This window comes from Daucus carota, chromosome 9 (assembly GCF_001625215.2).
Source record: "Daucus carota subsp. sativus chromosome 9, DH1 v3.0, whole genome shotgun sequence".
In the NCBI taxonomy this organism is placed as follows: Eukaryota; Viridiplantae; Streptophyta; class Magnoliopsida; order Apiales; family Apiaceae; genus Daucus; species Daucus carota.
Window position 1 is genome coordinate 6,048,470 of NC_030389.2, and position 18,537 is coordinate 6,067,006.

Consider the following 18,537-nt stretch of genomic DNA (forward strand, 5'->3'; position numbering starts at 1 on the left):
AACTTGTAGTCAAAAGTTCTGAAACTCGTTGGAAATTTCAGTTTTGTCGGAAGATAAATGTGGGGCCTACTTCATGCATATTATAGTATTAAACTTAACATCTGACGGACATCATTGTCAGAAATATAATTTATTCATATTTAAATGAATTTCTATTAAATAATAATAGAAATCAAAAACAAAATTCTTACAACCTATCTGTCGGAAGTTCACAATTAAATAAAAAAGAAAATTAAATAAAAATAATTTTACATTAAAAAATAACACCAACCTTTTGACAGATAAAACTTGTCATAAGTTGTGAACTTCCTACTGACTGTAATTGTTTGTCAGAAATATTATCTCCTTACAAAATTCGTATGTAAGAAGAATTAATTTCCAACAAATGTTGTGTAACCTCCCTGCGGTCAAAAGTATGTTATTCCGACGATTATGGCTGTCACATGTATAAACTTTTGACAGCTTCCACTACAAGGATTTTGCTATCAGACAACACCTCTTAAACAACGGTGAAAAAAAAAACCGTTGTCCGAAATTGACAGACAATGGTGGATTTCTTTGACATGAAAAACTGTTGTCTGATAGGTTCTATAACAACAGTTATAGCTATTTTTTGAAAGTGTTGTTTGTTGGATGTTCTATTACCAAGTTAGACAACCGTTTAAAAATGCACTATTGTAAAATCTCTTTAACCACAACACTTAAAACCCGTTGTTAATAAACTAAGTTTTTGTAGTATGAGGCAACAGTTTTGGCCTTTATGTTGTGTAATTCAAACAAGTGTTTATTATAATAGTTGTCTGGTTATTCATCAAACAATGGTTTTTGCATACCATTGTTAAATAGTATTAAATGGAAAGCTCATATAGACAATGGTTATTAGTACTGTTCGGTAAATTTGGTTCAAACAACCAGTCTATAGAACCGTTGTCTGAACACAGTATTTAGAAGACTGTTTTACAGATTTTGAGAGTAACCGTTGTCTATTGAGTAATGGCAATAAAAAAAATTTTACCTGTACATATCAATGCCCCAAAAAACCAATCCAAAACCATCCAACCATGAAATTTACAAACAATAAATCATCCGACCAATAGACTAGCAATCAAAATATACTTCCTCAAATGGACAAGTCAAATTAAATCGGACAATACAACCAAATACCATCATAAATGACAAGTTTAAAATCCACCAAAATCACATTTAACTTATATATTCATCATCATGGTTTCAACTTTTAAATTCTAAGTTTGGCGATAAGAGCATACATGTCCAGTGTTACTCTCTTTAAAATAATACAAAAGCTGCAAAATGCAATCATTATTGCAGCTGTTGCATTATTTTAAAGAGAGTAAATAATGGACATTGCATTCATCCAACAAACTAAATACTGCTGTCAAATTTACAAGTTAATCCATGAATCGAGAAATAAACAAACTAAACCTACTGCCTACACAAAACATAACATGTATGAATTGAAACCATTGTGTCAATAACATTTCAATAACTGATGGAACTGAAATAGTGTTGTGTGAAAACCGAAATCACAATTTGACTCCAACACACACAATTGTGTGAAGAGCTTTAAGTAACAGTGAACAAAAATTAGATATTAAAACCATTGTCTAAACAAACTAGAAAAAAGTTTTTATTTTAAAACAGTTGTTGTTAAGTTTTCAGACAATAGGTAATTACAATTACCATTGTCTGAAACAGACATACAACACAGTTTGGAAAATATTTGATACATTAACTCAACACAAATTCCCCGTTGTCTATACCTCTGGAAACGGTTGTGTAATATTTCTTTCAACAATGGTTCTCACATTGTAGTGTTGTCTCTTTAACATTCTAACAAGTATTCATATCTGTTGTGTGTTAACTTATTCTAACAATGGTTAAAATATGCGTTGTCTGATATACTATCAGACGAGTACAGGATAGTCAACGGGAAATTCTGAGGTCAGACAACGGTGAAAAACTGTTGTCTGATAGCAAAATCCTTGTAGTGTTCTTTTGCGAATTTTTGACAGACATGTTGTTGGAAGTTTGCCCTGTCAAAGAGATCTTTACCCTGTTTTTTCATTTCCCAGCCAAATTGGCTCTAATCAACAACAAACAACAGCAATACCAAATAGAATTCCAAACATTAAAACATATCCTCTGTATAATAAACTAGCCGCTATAGCATTAAACCATCAACACAACCGAAATTGAAAGAAAAGCTACTAATTTACAATACCATAAAGTCACGAGTTTAAGTTAAACTTAGATACAAAGCAAAACCAACAGTAGCAAAGTTTCGTGGATATCATACAACATAAAGAGCTAGCTACTTGTCCACTACATTTGAAGAGTACAAAAGCTTGTAGAGAATACCAAAATATCTCTTACTTAAAATGAAAACCAAGTAAGCTACCCTGTGATTCTAATTGCACCATCAGATCTCTTACAGGAACCAACATCGCCATCGCCATCATTGTCATTGTCATCACTATCGCCACCACCCTCGTCATGATCATCACCATCATCTTCAGCATGTGCTTTCCCCTACAAAATAAAAGGAAACAATTATTTGAAATAATTATATGGTGTAGACAACTGTTAAATTATACTCCATAATATGTTTACCTTTACTTTGCCTGGACCCTGCGTCTTGTACAAATGATTGAGTACGTCAACCATCACCTGGATGATCTGGTTCTGAAGTTGTTGCGTAATAGGATGGTCTGCAGGGAGATGAGACTCTCCATCCACAAAATCTTGTGCAAGAAGCTGAATTTGATCTGCAGTTAGTTGGTAATCTTGAGGATGTGACCGAGCATGGGCAAGGGTTTCATCAACTACACGCATAAGCAGATCATCGCGTAGGCGAGTGAGAGTAGATCTTCCCGACCCTCCCTCACCTTTTCTGGTCGCCCTACGTCCCTTATAGCCTGTTCAAGTATGCAAAAATACATGAGATTACAAATAATATATGAATGCAGCTATCATTTTTAATACAAGAAATGTAAATTACTAAATATTTTATCATACCGATAATATCAGAAGCTCGAAGCTTAGGAAATCCCAGAATTTTATTCTTCTTTAGACCAACAGCATCTATCCAACTTCGAATCTGAGTTTTTTTAGGATCGATGCCCTTCTTTGCGCATATCTCCAAGTAGCGCTTCTGTAAACAAATTATTTAGTATCTAATTATTTAAGAAGTTGATCACTAACATATAAAAGTTGTGGGGTTAGGTTATTGTTGGTAAGGCTGATTATATGATTATATGAATGCCTTACACGATGATCTGATATTTCTACTCTTTTTTGTCCTAATTAAAATCAAGAATGTTTGTTTTGTTAAGATACTTATATCCTCAGAATTCTACAGTGACTTGACATTATTCTCCCATATAGGATAAGAAAACTTGAAGAATACAAAATCAATATGCTAGCTGATAATAATATATTGCAGATTTTTAGTTATATAAATATATATTGCACTTGATAAACGGAAAATAATTGGTATCTCAGAAGCCAATGAAAACAAAATGCTGAAGGGGCCAATGATTGGAAAAGCAGAAATGTGGAATCCTGAGGTCACTGAACAAGTAAAATACAATCAAAGTAGGCAAGAAAAGTATATATTATTTTGTGGGACATGAACATGTAAATTTTTTACCAGAATCTCTCTAAGCATTCCAATGGTACAAGTAATCTTCTATAAAAGCTCTCATTCTCATAAAATTCATTTTAATATCTTCAGATATTCAAAGAAACAACATACCTACTAAATCTTACAGGTAACAACTATTACTCCTATAATATAATGAAAGATATAATAAATTATGTCCTTTTAAAATTAATTTAGCAGTGATCTAATATTCAAGTCCTATTTATATATAATTTAGGGATGATTTATGTTTCTTTTAAGTAATTGTAAAAAACTTAAATATTAAAACTTACAACGATATCGTCAATTGCTTCCTTGGAAATCTGCTCACTCTTCCTCTTTTTCCGCAATGTATGTGTTTCTATAAAGTGATCAATAATCTCTTGCTCTACACCATGTTCATCTTTGTAGTGCAATGTAAAACACATTATAATTAAAAAAGTAAATTATATTATCAATTCATACCCTACGACGACGGTCAAATGTATAAGAGCCAGAGGTGTGAGGGGTCCTGACATGTCCTCTGGCGGCTTTAGCAGAGGCAGATCTCTTTTTAAATTGATCACTGTTCCAGTACTCACAAAATTTTTCCCAAACTTTAGGTTTCAAATATTTAGGTCTGTGATTAAGATAATCTCCACCATCTTTTCGAATCTTCTTGTCAACCCGAGCCTTTTCTTCACTAAGAATCTTTCGCATGTTGTCACGCATATGCTCTATAATAGAGGCACGTGCTTGTTCTTCAGTGGCATATTGAGGATCAAAAGTTTAGTAGTTCTGTAAACAAAACAAGTGTAGTTGTTCTTTGAAATAAAACAAATTAAGTGTAATAATCTATCATTAACAACAAGTCTATAAGTGGTTAATATTCACATTATTCAAAAATTCAGCTGCTTGCATGTTAGGCTCTTCATGGTTAATATAATCCTCCCCAAACGCATCTCTCAACATTTCTGTTTGATCAAACACATCTCTAAACTGAATATTTCGTCGTTGATTACTCGAACCACTAGCAACAACTTCCCCGTGATAATACCATACAACATAACTCTCGAGAAATCCAACTGCAATCAGATCATACTTGACTTCCATTACACTCTTTAAGTGCTGATTTTTGCACACCTTACATGGACATAAGATAAGACCATTTGGCTCTCTACAATTTCTTTGCGCAAATACTAGAAATTCATCCACACCGGCAAAATACTCGTCTGTAAAACCATAACCATTCGGATTGGATCTTCTACCAATCCAAGTACGATCCATAGACATCTAAACAATGCAAAAAATGACATATAAATCAAAGATAAAATTTACACCAATATTGAATTATAAATATTCAAAATAATGTTTATGTTTATTATTCAATTTTAATGAATGCTCATGAAAGTTTAAACATATCATATATACCTACACTTGCACACAAGTATATGAATCACATATGCACACAACATAAATTTAATTTAAACATAAAAACATCAACAAGTTATTTATCAAGAATTTTAAATACTCACATCGATGAAAGGAAGATATGAACTCAAAATGTTGGCCTTGATTCATTAGTCAATATACATCTATGTTTAAAGAGTGAAGAGTGAATGTGGCTTGGAATGAAAAAAGTTAAATGAGAAGTGATAAGAAAGTGTGTGGACAGTAGGTACAGAGGTACTTCTGACGGGATATCCGTCAGAAGTATCTAATTGATAAAAATAATTGTTTTGAATACTTCTGACCGGTTGTCCATCAGAAGTAGCTATGTGTTAAAAATGTTTCTTTTGTCCAAGTACTTCTGACTGGTTATCGGTCAGAAGTATCTAATGGCAAGAATACATTTCAGAATTTAATTTTCTTTTAATAAAAAAAATGTTTTTTATTTTTTTTATAAGGAAAATTGATATATTTTATGGCATCTTCTGACAGAACTGGGTTCGGCTGTCAGAAGGTCCATTTAGCGGGAAAAAATTTTTTTGCCACCAAATTATATAAATAAAATATTCACTTTCCGACGACCAAACAGAGCTCTGTCAGATGTTAGCTCACTTGTCCGGCAGATGCTAGCCCCCGTCAGATATTAAACACCAAAGAGCGCTCTGTCAGAAAATGGCTGTCAGAAAAGCCTATATTTGGTGTAGTGAGCTAAAACTAGGATAATATTTTCGAGATAAAAATAATAAATATGATAAATAATTGTTGTAATTAGAAATGGGAGGTGACATAGTAACTGGCTCATTGATCTAGCATCGATGTTAGATTCCTCATATTTTAGCAAAGTATCGGACATTTTTAAGAAAATAAATAAACCTTATGATGATTTCATTGCCGGTGAAAATACTCTAATTAACCTATGTTAGATTTGTTCTCGAAATTAATAACATTGTTTATATGGAAACTAAAATATCGGCTTGTGAACATTAGACTTCTTCAAGAATTCGATAACAATGTTAGTAATTAAAATTATAAAATTGCACAATAATAAATATTTAAATTGGTGTCTTCAATTTAACATAACTATATTTACTTATATAAGTAAGAATTTTTTTCAGCTCATAGATGCACAAGAAGTCATGAAAAGACCTTTATGTGGTCAACAAAAACCCCACTAACAATTGGGCTAAACTGAAGGAACACATATACAAGATAGCTACTGAAATGCAAAATTGGTTTACAACTACTTAGCCATTCCCAGAACTCTCAGTGCAATATCTTTAAAAATAGCACTCGCGTTTGGAAACCTGTGGTGTGGGAATCTAACTTACTCAGACTCGGGTTCGGATTGTCCGACACAACACATATCCGAGTGTCGGATTCGTTAATCTCGAAAATTTAGGACATAGGGACACCATCCAAATTTCAGACACGGGCATGGGGACATGGCAAATTTTGAATAAATAATATAGTTTTTTATATGTTAAGAATAAAAAAAAATATTTTTATTCATTGTTATTATAGTTGATGTTATTTTGAGAAAATATTATTTATGTAACTGAATTTTTAACTAAAACAAAAAGCTCATTTGAAAAGTAATTGTAATGTTGAAAAGTGATTGTATAGTGATAAAAAGCATATTTTAACTGTACAGGAATTCAAAAGATAAGTGCGAGTGGATGCCAATTGTAATGTTGGAAAGTGATTGTATGGTGATAAAAAGCATATTTTAACTGTACAGGAATTCAAAAGATAAGTGAGTGGATGCCAACTACTGCCGTTTATTATATTCAAAATGAACATGGACTAAATCAAGTCTACATACATTATGCTGCTGGTCTCTAGTATATACAAGCATATACATATACATCTTCTTCTTTATTCTGTTTTTCCTTTTCATCTCTCACTCCTCTTCTTCTTCTTCTTTTCTTTTTTATCTTTAGTGTCATCTCGGCTCTCTTCAAAACCACTTATCTCTAGAGAGTTTTGATTTAGATTACTCCAACGACCTTCGATTTTCCGACGACGGAAAAGAAGTGTTGGATTTTGAATGGACGAATCTGTCCCGTATATGGTAGCCGGAGTAGACGAGCAGGAGTACCATAAGTGGGATTCCCACAGCAATCTGGAATATAAATAGATAATACAATGATGATTAATATATAGTTGTACATAATTGAGTTAAGAATATATACTAATTAGATGTGTTATACCAGTAGCCCTTGATATTTGATTGGAGCAAATTCTTCATTGTTTCGGAAGATTGTAATGGAATGTTATAGTTACCTGAAAAAATAGCAGTTTATAATTTTGTTTAACATATTCAATAAGTAACTGTAATGACAACAAAAAAGTTTTAAATATCAAAAATTTGAGCTAAATGACAACAAAAAAGTTTTAAATATCAAAAATTTGAGCTAAATGACATAGGCAGAGTAATAATTATATAATTTTAGATTCATACTTATAGGTTCATTAATAATAATAATATGATATCTTCACATCATGTCAAAATAATTGTAATAATATATTTACATTTTTATTAATATCTTATTTAAGCTAAGAGTCATAATTGACCGTTTATATTTATCAAGAATTAAAGTTGTATATTTCTCAAGAAACTGACAAAAAACATTTTAAAATGGATTTTTTAAGAACGGTTGTTATTAGAATAGGCACTATTCTTTATTAATATGAGTGCCCATATACACACACACATGTATCAAATGGATATATAATACAATCATACATATATAGGTTTACATATATAAGAATCATATATAAACACATACCATAAACTTTTGAAGAGCAAAAGGATGGGGGTAAGAATAACAAATAATACACACCCATCTATCAAATGGACAATACCATCATTCCAATAATGATCAATGGATGGAGAAAGAATAACAAATGATCCACACCTTTGAATATGTTTTTGATAGTGGTGTTAAGAATGAAAACAATAATGAGAGAAAAATTTATATAACTTAATTTAGTGTTTATAATTTTATATCCATCACCTATAAAATAAAGTGTTTATATAGATGCATAAGAAGTTTCTTGAACCCACAGGAAGGTGCTAGGGGTGGGTAAATGATGGAGTGCCCAGACAACCCAATTGCATAATGCACAAGTCAAAATAGGCCCAATTTTTTTAGGTCCATTACATATCCCATAGGATTTATGCCCATTATATACTTTTTTTTAGTTTAGTTAGATTGTGAAAAATAATATTATTATAAACAAATTATTATATTATACTTGTCTTGGAAAATAAATGAATTATGAGTATTTATTTTTTAAATTATTAATTTGTTCAAATTTGTTCACATTTATAATCTAATTAGTATATTTGTGCCATATACATGGATGAGTTTATAAATTCACAAGTAATTTATAAAATTTATTTAAAAATAATATTTCTACACTATATATATGTATGTATACTTGGAACACTTATTTAATAATTGAATAAAAAAAGTAGAATTCTTAAGTTTGCATACAAATATTTTTAGACAAATTTTTGTTTATAAATATTAATTAAAATTTAAATTGATGAATATAGCACTGTTCAAAATTTAATATTAAATATAATTTCAGTTTCAAACCTCCAAATTGTTATATTGAGTACAATGAATGTTTATATGTGTGTGTTGTTAGCACGTGCATGTGATAATTCAACAAAAAATCCTTATACACATATATTAGGAATAAATATTTCTAATTTACCAATAAATAAATAAAAGTTTAGTTTTTATCCAACTATATAAAATAAATTAAGTACATAGATTTGACTGTTGTAATAGAGTTATGAAAGTCTATTTGTAGGAGTCCTTGTAATTAACTTAAAGAAGTTTTTGAAGCTGGGTAAGTCTTAGTCATGAGGATATTCTTGTATTCTCTTTTTAGCTTATACTATTTCACTTGTATCAGTTGGATGGACTGGGCTAGTAGTATTGTCATGTCGATGTTGTACATGTCTTACTTAAACCACCAGTACTAACATGAATCTGAAACCTGTTAGATAATCTGGATCACGTGCAATGTTTATTTACTTTAAACAGAAGAAAAAGACAAGGCCGAGATGCTCTGAAAGCGTTGGATAGTATTCAACTAAACAATACAGTGCATATAAGCAAATTACAAAAGGGAATGGATCGATAAAAACTAGGAAGGAAATAACTTCTCTTTTACTGACTCTCAACTGCTAGAATTATCCCACTACTCTCCCACAATCAAGTAACGACTCAGTATATATGCCGCTGATATTTTTCAAGAAAAAGATTAACTCACCATCTTGAAAATTCGATACTTTCACTATTGAGCTTGACTGCATGCTATATTCATATCTAGTTAGAGAATATATTTTGAGTTGTAAGATCATTATCTCTTTTATCAAAATTTTGCAATTGATAGTCACTAAGACTAGCGGGATTCTTGGTTACGAATAAGGGAGCTAGGTAATTTAGTCACACTAATTCTGAGGTGTATAGGGTTCGAGGAATAGAAGAATTCAAGGAGTGAGGAATTCAGAGGTTCAGAAATAGATTGCACAGGGGATGTTAGTGTCGAGCTATTTACATTTTGTTCACGATAACAGCAAGCTGCTTTCATTGGCGGTAAAAATGGAGATATTATTATACTATAATTGTTAAATTTTTCAGTAATAATATATTGTCTGTTGGATAAGTAAACTAACTCTTGGACTTAGAGGAAGAATCTGGAACTCTGTTATATTCAGTGAATTTAGGAATATGTGAGAACACAATAATTATGATTCATAGAACTTGGAAGATGTATCTATTTGATTCATGTATGATGTTTTATATTCTCCTGTTATATAAAGGAGAAGATTGTATTGTTTTGAATAAGATTAAGAATACAGAAATATTTAGAAACACAAAACAGTTCCTTGTTTGATTCACTATTCTATTCTGCACCTAGTATACTGAAATTATTCCTAAATTCTATACACAAACTCAACAAATTGGTATCAGAGCCAACAACCATGAATAATTCTTTTGCTGTTCCAAAACTTACCAAAGAAAACTATGGCCACTGGTGTATCCGAATGAAAGCTTTGCTTGGATCGCAGGAAGCATGGGAAATTGTTGATAAGGGCTATGATGAACCTGAGAATGAGGGAGCCTTGAATCAGGCTCAGAAAAATAATCTACTGAAAGCACGGAAACAAGATCAACACGCTTTGTCAATTATACACATGGGCTTAGATGAAGCCATGTTTGAAAAGGTGGCATCAGCAACAAAAGCGAAGGAGGCCTGGGAGATACTGCAGAACAATTTTAAAGGTGTTGACAAAGTAAAAAAGGTACGATTACAAACCCTACGTGGTGACTTTGAAGCTTTACACATGAAAGATACGGAATCAGTCCCTGATTACTTCACGAGAGTTTCCTCTGTTGTAAATCAAATGAAGAATTATGGAGAAAAAATTGAAGATGCTCGTGTGAATGAAAAAATATTACGATCCTTGAATACAAAGTTGCAGCTTGTTGGAATTTCTATTGAAGAGTCAAATGATATAGAGACCATGACTGTTGATCAACTCATGGGATCACTGCAAGCATATTCAGAAAGATTGTTAAAAAAGGAAGAGACAGAATCTCAAGTGCTGAAATCTAGTGTTTCTGTGGAAGAGAAGGATAAGGTGTTATACACACAATACACTAGAGGAAGAGGACGTGGCCGTACAAATCAGAATTTCTCTCGAGGCAGAGGACGTGGTCCTGGAAACAACAGATATGAAGAAAAGGTGCAAACAAATCAATCAAACTGGCGAGGACAAGGACGTGGTCGCGGCAGAGGAGGAAGATCAAATTCTGGAAGAGGTGGCAGATTCATTGAATGTTATAATTGTGGAAAATTTGGTCACTTTGCCAAAGATTGTTGGTTTAACAAGAAGGTTGAGGAGAATGCAAATTTGGTCGAAACGGAGGAGCAACAAAATAATGGTGTTCTGCTAATGGCCTACAAAGATATGATTCCGGAAGATGATGTTCTTTGGTATCTTGACAGCGGTGCCAGCAACCATATGTCAGGACTCAAGCATCTCTTTACTGATTTAAAAGAAATCGATTCCGGATTTGTTTCTTTTGGTGATTCATCAAAAATTGAGGTTAAAGGAAAGGGTGAAATATGTTTTTCTCAGAAGGATGGCAAACAAGGCAGAATTGAAGATGTTTATTATGTTCCAGACATGAAGAATAATATTCTTAGCCTTGGACAACTGGTTGAAAAAGGATACTCAATTTTTATGGAAGAAAAAGCTATGTTCTTGAAAGACAAAAATGGGAGGACAATAGCTCGTGTAGAAATGTCTCAAAATCGGATGTTCAAACTAAACTTGAGAAATATACAGGAGACATGTATGCAAGTGAAGATGGAGGACAAAGCATTTTTATGGCATAGGCGATTGGGACACTTACACTATGGTGGTTTAAAGGAGCTGGCAAATAAAGGAATGGTTCATGGAATACCAAGCATGGATTATACAGGAAGCTTTTGTGAAGAATGCGTGCTAGGAAAACAAACAAGAAATTCATTCCAGAAGAAGGCAATATATTGTGCTGCAAAGCCTCTCGAGTTGGTGCATACGGATATTTGTGGTCCTATTACACCCATGTCATACAGTTCTAAAAGGTATTTCATTACCTTTATTGATGACTATTCTCGAAGGACATGGGTTTATTTCTTGAAGGAAAAATCTGAGGCGTTAAAAGTATTCAAAAAATTCAGAATATTGGTGGAGAAAAAGACTGGAAAGAATATCAAGGCATTGCGTTCAGATAGAGGAGGAGAATATACATCAAATGCTTTCACGGAATACTGTGAAGAACATGGCATTAGAAGATTCTTAACAGCTCCATATTCACCACAACAGAATGGTGTGGCTGAGAGAAAAAATCGGACTATTCTGGACATGGTTCGAGCGATGTTAAAAAGCAAAGAACTACCAAAAGAATTCTGGGCAGAAGCTGTGCAGTGTGCTGTCTATATTCAGAATCGCTGTCCACATTCGAACTTGGGAAATAAAACACCTCAAGAATTATGGAGTGGAAGGAAGCCCACTGTATCACACCTAAAAGTTTTCGGGAGTGTGGCATATTCACATATACCAGATCAAAGAAGAACAAAATTGGATGACAAGAGCAAGAAGTATATTTTCATCGGATATGATGAGAAAACAAAAGCTTACAGGCTTCTAGACCCGGTTACTATGAAGGTAGATGTAAGTCGGGATGTTCAAATACAAGAAGATGATGCATGGCACTGGAGTAAAGCACCAGAAGCGGAAACACAAGAAGGTGTATTTCCAATTTCTAAAATCTCACCTACAAATATTGATGCACCAGAAGATGATGAAGTAAATGAGGATGAGCCCCGGAATCCTAGAATACGAAGTTTGCAAGATTTATATCAAACAACAGATGAGGTGCATCTGGTGTGTTTGGTGGCCGATGCAGAGAATGTTATTTTTGAAGAAGCAGTGAAAGACAAGAAGTGGAAGGATGCAATGGATGAAGAAATCAAAGCAATCGAAAAGAACAAAACTTGGGAGCTAGTGGAACCTCCAGAAGGTTGTAAGCCCATCGATGTTAAATGGGTTTATAAGAAGAAGATGAATGCTCAAGGAGAAATAGAAAGATACAAGGCGCGGTTAGTTGCAAAGGGCTACCGTCAAAAGGCCGGAATCGACTATGATGAAGTTTTTGCACCCGTGGCCCGAATGGAGACAATAAGACTTCTGATCTCTCAAGCAGCTCAATGTGGGTGGCCCATTTACCAGATGGACGTAAAGTCTGCTTTTTTAAATGGCATGCTCGAAGAAGAAGTGTACGTGAGCCAACCTCCTGGATATGAAAAGGCTGGAAAAGAAAAAATGGTGTTAAAATTGTATAAGGCATTATATGGTTTAAAACAGGCGCCTCGAGCATGGAACACCCGTATAGACACCTATTTCAAGAAGAATGGATTCATACAATGTCCTTATGAGCCTGCTGTATATGTCAAAATAAAGCAAGGTAATATATTACTTGTTGCACTTTACGTGGATGATCTTATTTTTATGGGCAACAATGAGGATATGATTACAAATTTTAAGAGGGAGATGACTCAAGAATTTGAGATGACTGACTTGGGCTTGATGAGATTCTTTCTTGGCATTGAGGTGAAGCAAGACAAGTCAGGTATTTTTATTTCACAAGAAGCATATGCAAACAATATTCTCAAGAAATTTCGAATGGAACACTGCAATCCAGTAGGAACGCCAATGGAACTGGGCACAAAGCTTTCTAAATTTGAGGGAGGAAATCCAGTAGAAGCAAATTTATATCAGAGTTTGGTTGGGAGCTTGAGATATCTTACATGCACAAGACCTGACATCGCATATAGTGTTGGGGTAGTAAGCAGATTCATGGAAGCTCCAAAACAATCACATTGGAAAGCAATCAAAAGGATTCTGCGGTATATTCAAGGAACAAAATCACTAGGATTGTTCTATTCTAGAACAACGGACTACAAGCTGTTGGGATATTCTGATAGTGATTGGTGTGGAGATGTGGATGATCGTAAAAGCACGTCTGGATACTTATTTTTTATGGGAGACACAGCATTTACGTGGTATTCTAAAAAGCAGCCTATAGTTTCATTGTCAACTTGTGAGGCGGAATATGTAGCAGCTTCTTATTGTGTCTGTCATGCTATTTGGTTAAGAAGGTTGCTTAGTGAATTGAATTGTCCACAGCAGAAATCTACTGAAGTTCGAATTGATAATAAGTCAGCAATAGAGCTTGCCAAGAATCCAGTACATCATGAAAGGAGCAAACATATTGATGTTAGATTCCATTTTATCCGGGAACATGTGAAGGAAAAGAATGTCCAGTTGCGTCATGTTGTTAGTCATGACCAGATAGCAGATGTGCTCACCAAACCACTGTCCAAACCTATGCTTGATACATACAAAAGGCTGATGGGAATGAAGGATCGGAAAGAGTTAGTTTAAGGGAGGAATATGTTGGATAAGTAAACTAACTCTTGGACTTAGAGGAAGAATCTGGAACTCTGTTATATTCAGTGAATTTAGGAATATGTGAGAACACAATAATTATGATTCATAGAACTTGGAAGATGTATCTATTTGATTCATGTATGATGTTTTATATTCTCCTGTTATATAAAGGAGAAGATTGTATTGTTTTGAATAAGATTAAGAATACAGAAATATTTAGAAACACAAAACAGTTCCTTGTTTGATTCACTATTCTATTCTGCACCTAGTATACTGAAATTATTCCTAAATTCTATACACAAACTCAACATTGTCTTTGTTAAAAATAAGCTAATTTGTAATTCTCATGAATTATCTCTAAGAGTCTAGATGATTCTAGTTATAAGTAATGAGTTAAATATTCAATGTAAGCAATGCAAGGTCTCCTGAACTTATTCATAAACCTTATTAATGATCTAATCTCATAGTCTTCCTAGTCTATCTATATAAAGACTAGATGGATCAGTTGTAAATAAGTCAGCAAGCAATAATATATAAATTAGAAAAGCTTTCTGCCTTCTTCCTTTATCAATTCTGATCCCAACAAATTTGGTATGAGAGCCTGGTTCATTCCAGACCTCGAAAACACTTAAATTTCATAAACCCTCTTATATATATAATGACAGCATCTGGTGAAGCATTATTCAACTATGCACAAAGCAATATTCCTATTTTTAATGGTGAAAGCTATGACTTCTAGAGCATCCAGATGAAAACGTTATTCATCTCTCATGACTTATGGGACTTGGTTAAAGATGGCTATGAAGCTGGAGCAACGCAAGAAGAAATTGCATCGGCTAAGCAGAATGAATTTAAGAATAATAAGAAGAAAGATGCCAGGGCTTTACTCTTTATTCAGCAAGGAGTCAGTAAAGCAATATTTCCACGTATTATGGGTGCAAAAACGTCAAAAGAAGCATGAAATCTTTTGCGGAATCAGTTTCAAGGCTATGAAGCAGTAATTTCAGTAAAGCTGCAATCGCTATGGAGAGAATTTGACAACCTGCAGATGAAAGAAAGTGAAAGTATTCTGGACTTCTTCTCAAAGGTGTCAACAATCATTAATCAGATTCGAAGTTATGGAGATACTTTGGATGATTAAAAAGTTGTTCATAAAATTTTAAGAAGCCTGCCAGCGAAATTCGAGCATGTAGTAGCAGCGATTGAAATTTCTAAGGACTTCTCCAAATTAACGGTGGATGAACTTATGAGCGATTAAAAATAAACTAATTTTTAATTCTCATGAATTATCTCTAAGAGTCTAGATGATTCTAGTTATACGTAATGAGTCAAATATTCAATGTAAGCAATGGAAGGTCTCCTGAACTTATTCATGAACCTTATTAATGATCTAATCTCATAGTCTTCCTAGTCTATATATATAAATACTAGATGGATCAGTTGTAAAGTAAGTCAGCAAGCAATAATATATAAAGAAAAGCTTTCTGCCTTCTTCCGCTTTATCAATTCTGATCCCAACAGTCTTACCAAGTTGGTAAGGGACCATGACTTAGATCATTAGATTTAAGGGTCGAGCCCGGCTAAAATTACTTGTGCCTGATTTTCATTTCTACACCTTATTGTTTTAGTGTTTGCATGCATAACAGTTTAACACAATTACTGCTAAATTGAATACATAAAGCTATAATATTCGGTAAAAGTTAAAAATTGTTATAGTAAGCTATTGTACACCTATTCACCCCCTTTCTAGGTGTAATTTCATTTGGTCTTAGAGCTTTGGTATACTAACATAGAAAACTTTAATGAAGAATATCATCTCAGATTATCTTCCCACTGAGAAAGGGGAGGAGAAAGATTATCAATTAAATTCTTCCCTTAATTTATAATGGATTATTCTCCACTTCAGGACACTCTTGACACTCTACAAGTGTTCTCTCCACTAGAACACTTTGAATAAAAAATATTAGCAAAAAAGGGTTATCTCAGCCTTCTACGAGCAAGATGAAGAGAATTTAGCACTAGGTGCTGAAAAGAGCAAGCTAAAATTAATAGAAGAATCAGATGAAGACTTGACACCTCTCTCTAAGAAGATTCAGAGATTGATTCATAAACATAACAAGTTGAAAAGAGACAATGACAAAGACAAGGCCAAATACTCTAGTAGCAGGAAGAACTTCAAAGATTTAAAGGACAAAATTGCTTTTAATGTGGAAAGCCTAGTCATTTCAAGGACTACTACAATTTAATGGTGAGATGTGGAGATTGATATGTTAATTATGATACTAAAAACCTTATGATTAATAGGTTATGGTTATACTTTAAAGAGTGATTGACACTTTGCACCCCTTATGTTTAGGCGCTTTTTCGATTTGGTCTCAAACAATTTTTTTTGGCAGTATGCACCGCAAAGTTTGAAAAGCGCTTCGCTTTGCACCCTTTTGACCAATCTCCGTTAATTGACAGTTAAAGTTAACAGATTTTAGGTTTTCACTTTGCACCCCACAATTTTAATTTTTTTTCATGAGTGTTTTGAAATATTTTTTTTCAGTTTTGAGGAAAATATTTTATAATCAATTTGATTTTAAAAAAATATATTTTCATTAAGCTTTATTAAGCTGTAAACAAATGGGACCTTAGACGAATGAATAATCTTTCGTTTCTTTTGAAAATCCACCCTCCTGGAACATTATAAAGGATTAGGGTTTTATATCCAAGATCCAAAACTGCGAGGACCTAAAGAGATGCAGAAGCGCAAGAAAAACAAAACATGCTACATGGACAAAAACCCAACCGAACTCAAACTAGAGATTTTTAGTCACCTACCTATTACTGATTTAGCGATGCTTGCATGCATGGATCCTGAATTCGAGTATGCTGTATGTTTATTAGATTACACAGTCAAGATAATTATCTAGTGTATCTGCAACTTTAAGAATAATGATCATTATAAATTAAGTGTTATTAAGTCAATATGTGCAGCAGATGCATACAGTAGCTTGAAATCATTTCTGCTAAACTTCAAATGCAGTTACTATAAATCAACAGGCATGGAGTATACAGTAAGTCTGCCATTAAGTCAAATCAGTGTTCAACATATACTGTAATAGTATGGCTTCTTAAATCTTAAATTTAGACACGAAGGTTACAATTATACACTTTGAAAGTTTTTTTATATAGCCGATGGAAGTGTTCTTATGTTGAGGTATTTGTGTGGCTATATACAAAATATGACTGCTTATTTGTATAAGAGTAGGAGGTATTTGTCAGAGTTGCAGGACTAGCTTCTGTTGTTGAATTTCTTTCGCTTCTTTTCTTTTCATAGAGTGCAGTTTAATCCCATTGTGGAACCTAATAAGCTAAGAAATGCATAAATATCTACTATTAATTCCAATAGTGGCTATTATAATAATTGCGATTTAAGACACTATTAGAACACGAGAACATACAACTAAACACATCTAGAACAACAAATGCAAACGCATGCTCAGTAAACATTTCTCATCGAACCTGGTCCCCAAGCCCGGACGATCTGCCTCTGTTGCATCCTTGGTTTCTTTTGTGTCTTTCTAAATTTCTGAACAATTTCACGAATCAGCCAGGGGTGCCTATCCATTACAATCTTTCCCATAACAAACCCAACAATAAGACCACTTCCAAGTCCTGCTAATATGAATAACCAATCAGAAAGCTTGGATAACAAGTGCGAGCATCCTGTGGAAAATATTTTTTTTTGAAAAAAAATATTTCAAAACACTCATGAAAAAAAATTAAAATTGTGGGGTGCAAAGTGAAAGCCTGAAATCTGTTAACTTTAACGGTCAATTAACGGAGATTGGTCAAACGGGTGCAAAGCGAAGCGCTTTTCAAACTTTGGGGTGCATACTGCCATAAAAAATTGTTTGAGACCAAATCGAAAAAGCGCCTAAACATAAGGGGTGCAAAGTGTCAATCACTCTACTTTAAATGATGATGTGAGTGCCCCTAAAGGAATGATTCTACATAATAGAATCTAGCTTGTCAAAGGATTTTATTGACATAATACTTTTTGCAATTAAGAAATACAAATTAAACATTTGTTATTGCCATTGAAGCATTAGGTAAGAACCATACTCATAAAAATACACAACAATAACTTGGCTCCCCCCAGAGGAGAAGACAACAATATTGCTTATACGCGCGTTGACTGCTTATTGTTGTTTATATTTTATTGCTTATTGTTGTTTATATTTTATTATTGCATATAATATTTTCCATTGGTTTGTATGTCTACAGGATGCATTCATGTAGGAGAAAGAAAATTCGTGAGCTAAAAAGGTGACATTGTTTATAATTTTGTAAGGATAACACACCAAAGTTCTACAATGGTGAAGAATGATATCAAGACATTCATTTTTATGCGAATTTCTAATGAATATGTGGTAGA

At 33.3% G+C, this 18,537-nt stretch overlaps 1 protein-coding gene across 1 annotated transcript; it reads right to left on the reverse strand.

The window, feature by feature from the left end:
* Window positions 1–2,154: 2,154 nt before the first annotated feature.
* On the reverse strand, window positions 2,155–4,372 carry LOC135149397 (uncharacterized). Its single transcript, XM_064085098.1, has 4 exons — window positions 4,127–4,372; window positions 3,037–3,172; window positions 2,632–2,936; window positions 2,155–2,550 (listed from the first exon to the last, which is right to left on the reverse strand). Exons 1-4 carry the CDS (start codon window positions 4,370–4,372, stop codon window positions 2,416–2,418), a joined length of 822 nt encoding a protein of 273 aa, XP_063941168.1. The 3' UTR covers window positions 2,155–2,415.
* Window positions 4,373–18,537: the final 14,165 nt, after the last annotated feature.

What these genes read in the sequence shown, in the direction of transcription:
- LOC135149397 (XM_064085098.1), bottom strand. Translation starts at nt 4,372, where the DNA reads ATGCGTGACAACATGCGAAAGATTCTTAGTGAAGAAAAGGCTCGGGTT. An exon ending in TCGAGCTTCTGATATTATCG is followed by an intron (nt 2,937 to 3,036) that starts GTATGATAAAAT and finishes ATACTTGAACAG; the next exon opens with GCTATAAGGGACGTAGGGCG. An exon ending in AGGGTCCAGGCAAAGTAAAG is followed by an intron (nt 2,551 to 2,631) that starts GTAAACATATTA and finishes TTTATTTTGTAG; the next exon opens with GGGAAAGCACATGCTGAAGA.